General features: G+C 38.8%; 1 protein-coding gene across 1 annotated transcript; it reads left to right on the top strand.

Moving 5' to 3' along the window:
• Positions 1–3,156: 3,156 nt before the first annotated feature.
• On the top strand, positions 3,157–6,196 carry LOC103522113 (cystine/glutamate transporter-like). The gene is made up of 3 exons (XM_008487219.3): positions 3,157–3,402; positions 4,094–4,186; positions 4,498–6,196. Exons 1-3 carry the CDS (start codon positions 3,174–3,176, stop codon positions 4,581–4,583), a joined length of 408 nt encoding a protein of 135 aa, XP_008485441.1. The 5' UTR covers positions 3,157–3,173; the 3' UTR covers positions 4,584–6,196.
• Positions 6,197–6,652: the final 456 nt, after the last annotated feature.

Below are 6,652 nucleotides of genomic sequence, written 5' to 3'. Positions count from 1 at the left end.
AATGGCACTTATACCTCGCTCTTGTGCCCCACACAGCGACGACTACACTTACATTCTCTTCTCCCCTCCATTCACAGGGAGGACTCTAGGTCACTCCTTCTCTGCTCGCCTCCAACTTGTCCTACGGTAACTGTGGAGGTTTACACCGGTACCTGGGTGGTCCTACCCCTTACTAGGTTGACTCAAGGAATATCTAGAACAGGTGGCTTGCAGACCTCCGTCTAAACTTCTCTTACCTTAATAATTTTGACAACCCTCTTCTTTTTTTGAACTCTTTTAAACTCGGCCTACACGCTATGACAATGGCTAACAGGACATTTTATGAACTGCTGCATTTAACCAATCCACTGTAAACCTGTTTGATGTATCGGTTAACCGCCTTTCGTCTGCTAACTTACGTGGTCAAGGGCAAGTGCGAAGGGTTTCAACGCGCACCAATCATAGGCCTACCAACTGAAGTCGCACGAGGAACGAGATCTCAGCACACACTCAAATTGCAGCTTCTCTGTTGAATACAAACAGTGGCTTACTCGTCAGTCGGTCTGTTGGGTTTCATCCAGTGGTTTGTTGGACTAAGGATGACTTTTATACTCTCACCATGATTATGTACGACATGTCCGCCCTCTTCCACTCGACAAAAGGAAGGCAACCACAATTCCTGTCACTTCATTCGGTGTAACCGTGTAATGCATGTGGTCTGCACTGTTATAGTCCGTACGCTAGGTTTATGTCTTGCTCCGATCTACAAGGACTTAAACTTCTCTTATTTTATTTATTCGTGTTATACACCAATAGCATTTCTCACACTAAGCTTTTTTCATTTTTTTTTGTTATCACTTTTGGGTTTTAGAGACTCACCAGTTACCTGTGGGTTTTTCATAATTCTATATGCTCTTAACAAAGTAAAAATACAGTTTCAATCTTACGTGACTACCCTAATGTGAGCTAGACGTCATCACGCCGTACTTTTATATTCATCGCATTAAAACTCCACATTTCTAAGTGAACTTCGGGACAAGGAATAGCTAAGAAACATTTACCGAGTGGGGCAATGTCTTATAAATACTGCCGTTGGGAATATAAAATGGCATCCAACTTTTAAGAGAGAGGAGGGGAGGTAAAAAAAGCAAGACGTGACGCCTTATATTTTAGACCTATATTGAATGCTACGCTGATTTTAATTCAACTGTACGGCCAGTACAACGAAAGTTTATTTGAAGAAGGGACAAAATGAAGCGAGAACCCCTTTTGTGTTTCTCATTCTGAACAAGTTTCACGTAAATACTATGAGTGTTGGAAACAAAATCTAAACTATCCCTCCTTGACATACGGACGACCCCTGCAATTTGTCCCTTCATATATGGGTCGGACTTAAAGAGAACGATTTCTTTTTCAACTCACGCTTCCCGTAGGGTGAGCATTTTAACTTCGGTTTTGCTTTATAGTCGGGTTTCGTTAGTGGAATCATTCCGACTAACTTCCGAGTGCTTTTCTGTAGTGTGAGGGTAGCATGTGCTTTTTCCCGCTTCTTTTTCTTCTTATAATCTTCTTTCGACCTTTGTTCATTTGCCTCCTCAGAAAGCAAGTTTCTTTATACTGCTTCGTCAATGTCTCCCTTCACCGCGCGTTCTATATCTCATCATATAGTGTCTTTTCCTGTCTGTACACTTCAGGCTCGTAGCATCGTATATGGACGACCATGAATTCAGCAACGATGCCAATACAAAGCCATTGTCACAGAATAATGTAAACGAGTACGAACTTTAGACCTCGAGAGCGTCAAACTAGGGTACACTTCAGCACATAAGAAAAAGCTGAGACACAGAACAATCGTCAAATCACAACGTCGCAGAATTGTCTATCGATTACATCAGAACTAAAAAAGTTGGTAAAAACTCTTATACGATGTATTCGTAATGAAGACAAAAAAGAAGAAGAGACAGAAGAAGAAGACAAACGCCATCGAAAAGTGAAGAGTTCGAAGTAGTTTAACTAACCAAGGGAGCACACCCTGCACCGGGACCACCTGGGACGCACGAAAGGGCGCAACACCGTTCCGTTCCACCACTATGTTGTCGTGACCAATGGGAGCAAGAAGGAAACTTTCAAAAAAAATCGCGGATCAGAGAACGCCCATAAAGACAGAATACAATAAGAATCATGGGTAGAGAAGACAAAGATCCGAAATAGAAGATAGAAAACTAAGTGAAGGAAGAGTCGCTAATCGAAACGAGTCAAGAAGCTTATTTTAACGAGAATGAGACAATATAAAGAGATAACGCGGGAAGGGGTGTCAGGTGTGCACGAAAATTAAGTCGTTCTTTAGCAACTAATTACTTTGCGGCATTGAATCTAGTGCAAAAGAACCAAAAGAGAACAACACAGCACTGTCTGTCAAAGAAGAAGAAAGTTTTTTTTTTTTTTTTTTTTTTTTTTTTTTTTTGAAGAGGTTTGATAGGGGGAACTGTAACCAACCACTGAAGTCTAAAGGTAGAAAGAAACACACTACTATCACTTAACTTGAGCTCATGGGGAGTAATGGAGGGGTTAGAATGATGTAGTTTAAAGTGTTCCCATAATGTTGTAGGTAATGGTTCATGATAGCCACACTGCCCTCACGTCACGTGAGCTCACATGGCGTGATAGTAGTGTGTTTCTACCTTTGTCGTCCGGAATGGAAAAGAGGAGGACGGGATAAGAGAAATCCAGTAAGTTATTTATTCTATTCCTGCCAGCCTTACCTTGAAAGGTAGTGCGCCTGTTTTGTAAGCGCTAAGTCGGGTTCGATTCCCGCCCGAGGTGGATTTTAAGGTTCGTTCTCGGAACGGTTGGCTTTCTCCTATCTTGTCCCTTCTGATGAAGTGAGATGAATTTTTATTTTATGTCTCGGCCTTTTCCCTGGGATATAACTTAAGGGGTAAAGCTGTGTCCTGTCCACACATAGTCGACGCCGACTGAAACCGTACAATGCCTAGACAACATAGATTCTCATCGTCGATCGACGGCGTCGAGTATGTGTGGACACAGCTTAACCTTCAAAAAAAGTTACCTTGCCCTGATCTAGATGGAACCTAGTTTAATACTATTTTACCTATTCTTGTTCCTACTGAAAAACAAATGAAGCACTGTTTATACTAATAATTTCTAATCCTTCCTCTCTCCCGCAGTGTCTGATGTCAGTTCTCATGTTGGTGACGAGTGACGTGTTCGCTCTCATCAACTACATGAGCGTCGCGCTGTGGCTCAGTGTGGGGGCGTGCACGGCAGGTCTCATCTCTCTGCGCTTCACTCAGCCCGACCTGCACCGGCCCATCAAGGTGCATCTGAGTTTGCCCATCATATTCCTTGCCTGCTGCATATTCCTGGTGGTCGTACCCACCATACGAGAACCTATGAATACTGGTAAGTTAAAATTAATTTATCAAATTTGTAATTTTGTAATTTTTGTAATTTATTTGACATTTTAAGTATACATATTTTTCATACAGGTTAAATAAATTTCAAATTGAGTTTGCTGTATCCATTTATTAATATTACAACATAACAAATAGGTATCCATTTATTAATATTACAACATAACAAATAGGTATCCATTTATTAATATTACAACATAACAAATAGGTATCCATTTATTAATATTACAACATAACAAATAGGTATCCATTTATTAATATTACAACATAACAAATAGGTATCCATTTATTAATATTACAACATAACAAATAGGTATCCATTTATTAATATTACAACATAACAAATAGGTATCCATTTATTAATATTACAACATAACAACAGAACATTAAAGAAAAATCATATACTTAAATGGGGTATACCCATTCATAAAAGAAAATTTAGGGAAAGAACAAAAATAGACTAGTTAGCTAGTAAAGTAGCGCGCCTGCCTTTGGAAGCGCTAGGTCGCGAGTTCGATTCCCGCCCGGGGCGGATTTCATTCCGATGGGATAATGTTCGTTCTCGACTCTTTCTTTTACGAAACACTTGTGCCCTTTTAAATTCCCTTGATCCCAGGACTTAATATTGATTCCTCAAAAACACATAGAGTTAATATTGATTCCTCATGTTTTGTTTCCAGTTATCTCGCTATTCATCATAGCTTCAGGCGTGCCTGTCTACTATGTTTGTGTCAAATGGAAGTCCAAGCCAGCCCTGCTACTGGAAATGCACGGTGAGTTTGATAGAAGATTCCACTTTGATTGGATATTTTTCGGAAGAATTCTCCTTCACAGAGTCAAACATTATTTTTGTACCGAGCCCCCGTGTAAGCTCTAGGTCGCGGTTTCAATTCCAGCCCGGGGCGAAATTTATCCTAAACAGATAAGGTTTGTTCTCGGAACGTCTGGCTTTCTCCTATCCTCTCTTCCTTCTCTCTTAGATTTCGGGACGATAAGAACTCAGGTGTTACAGTTCCCTTTATCAAACCAAACCACTTCTTAAAAAAATAAAATTAATTTATGTACTGGTTTCTTTCCATTTCAGACACGGTCACAAAGCTGATTCAGAAAATCCTGCTCGTTGTCAACCCAGATGAGGGAGAAGAAGAGACTGAACCTGTCAAGCTGTAGATGACACCTTCTAAGGAGAAGATATCATCTCCTGTGAAGTAGCAATAACGAGGAAAGCAATCATGAGAGAGAGATTACATGTCATGCGAAGGACCACACATTTGAGGAGCCTGTGTCCTCTAGGAGCAAATACAGAAATGGCAATATCAGTTAAACTTCATAGAAGAGATATGGGCTGAATTTCTTGCGAGGGACGGCCTTATCAGCCGAACTTGAAAAAGACAGCGATGAGAAAAATAAAAGAAGGGGTGCAATAGTCCTAATGACTGAAATACAGGAATTCCGTACGACATTGGTTGGGTGAAAGAGCTGAGTGTGTGAGAATCCTGCCAAAAAAGTCTTGAAAGTTTGAATGTGAATGGTAGCAACTTGTGTAAGTACCGTTCACACTATTCTCTCTTTTATTATCCAGTTATCTCGGAACGGTCACCGTTTGAACGGGCGTTTTTCCCGTGAGAGTGTTTTTACAAGCGTTCTTTTTTTCGGGTGCGCTGAGATGTAAAGTCGGCCGTTAGTTTGGACTCTACTTTATTCTTGTCATAAAAGGGTTAGGCGGTAGAGAACGCCTCCGGCGCGACGTTAACCTCGCCTTGTGGTTACTATCCACTCAAGAGTCTTTTATTATTTATCTTACAAGAAGTCTAAGAACACCTTTGAATTTAACCATGACTCAGCGTACGCCTAAAGAGAGAGTGTTTCGAAAGCGCTTTTGCAAATGAACAAAGGACCAAGCTCGACTGGTCTCAGGGGAAACAAGTATGTCTCTTCTCGCCCATCGGATGAACATACTCTGGGAAGGACATGCTATTACACAGACGTTAAGTCCAGTATAGCAGTTTATCCCTGGGAAAATGACTCACAAGCAACACCATCTTTTTTAAAGTAATACCTTTATCCTTTTACTTCATTATATTCCCCATCCAGTATGAACTTTTTCAAGGCTAAATGCCCGTTCTTAACTTTTGAATCGTTCTGAGATGACCATATGGTAAGAAACACAATTTTCTATGTAAAGGCCTCCTGCGGATAGAATAAAATAATCCTTGTATTATGTTTAATTGTTGATGCTACCGGAATGGTTTGTTCCGTTTCTACAGGCAATAATGGAACATATTTTGTTTTTACTGCCAAGACAAGACTGCTAGAATAAAGCAATTACTTGGAGGAATATACAAAATGGAAATTTCCTTAATTTCCTCGGGCATTTTAAAATTAGGTAGGTATCAAAAGCTGGGAATTGACTATCAGGTCATTTTCCTCGCATTTTAAAATTAAAAGCCATATATCTGTTTTCCAATGGACGGCCGGCTTTTGTTTAACAGTGTGCATTACTTGATGCTTTTATTTTGAACACTTGAAACCCTATTGGATTTATTTTAATGTCGTATCTATCAAAATTATTTGAAATTTACTATCAAAGGCTTTTGTAAATTGCTCTGGACAAAAACTATTCTAATTACCTGATTCCCCTTCCCCCCACCAAGTTCTAATCCTCTATACCCCTCCCTCTGTTCTTCACCGTCATACCTACATATGTATTTATTTTGAATTTTACAAAAGACATTTCAACTTTAACATTGCCATTCATGTGCTCTATTTAACTGATCCGAAAATATCTATTTATAATTTTAATTTCAATAGCAATTTTTTTATTTTATTCACAATGAACTAATTTTATTTGATTTTTAAAAAGCCTGATTTTACTTATTTATATTTGTTTTATAATACTACTTTCGGATGAAAGTTAAAGTTATTTGCTAGGTAAAATGTGAAGTGTACTTGTCTAAGCAATATTAAATTGATGGAATGACAGGTAAAACAAAGCCATTTGTAAAAAATGGATGTCGAAATAATAGTGCAATAAAATAAATAGCTTAAATGAAACTTGTTCATTTTGCATATGAAATATGCACGAATAAGAAGGTATGCTGAATTTAATTTTGAGACTATTTCCTTTGAAATTATCTCAAGCTTGTACGTCTATATTATTAATTTTTATTTGGTATACAAATTTGGTCCAAAGCAAGTATTTTTTATTTTACTGAATACGAGTAAAAAAATATACAATT

This window comes from Diaphorina citri, unplaced genomic scaffold, assembly GCF_000475195.1.
Source record: "Diaphorina citri unplaced genomic scaffold, Diaci psyllid genome assembly version 1.1 scaffold6921, whole genome shotgun sequence".
In the NCBI taxonomy this organism is placed as follows: Eukaryota; Metazoa; Arthropoda; class Insecta; order Hemiptera; family Psyllidae; genus Diaphorina; species Diaphorina citri.
Note: the sequence above shows the minus strand (reverse complement) of the source record. Positions and strands in the feature narration are given on the sequence as shown.

Coding starts and splice junctions, on each gene's coding strand:
- LOC103522113 (XM_008487219.3), top strand. CDS start 3,174: ATGTCAGTTCTCATGTTGGTGACGAGTGACGTGTTCGCTCTCATCAAC. Junction 3,403..4,093: donor ACGAGAACCTATGAATACTG/GTAAGTTAAAAT, acceptor TTTTGTTTCCAG/TTATCTCGCTATTCATCATA. Junction 4,187..4,497: donor CCTGCTACTGGAAATGCACG/GTGAGTTTGATA, acceptor TTTCCATTTCAG/ACACGGTCACAAAGCTGATT.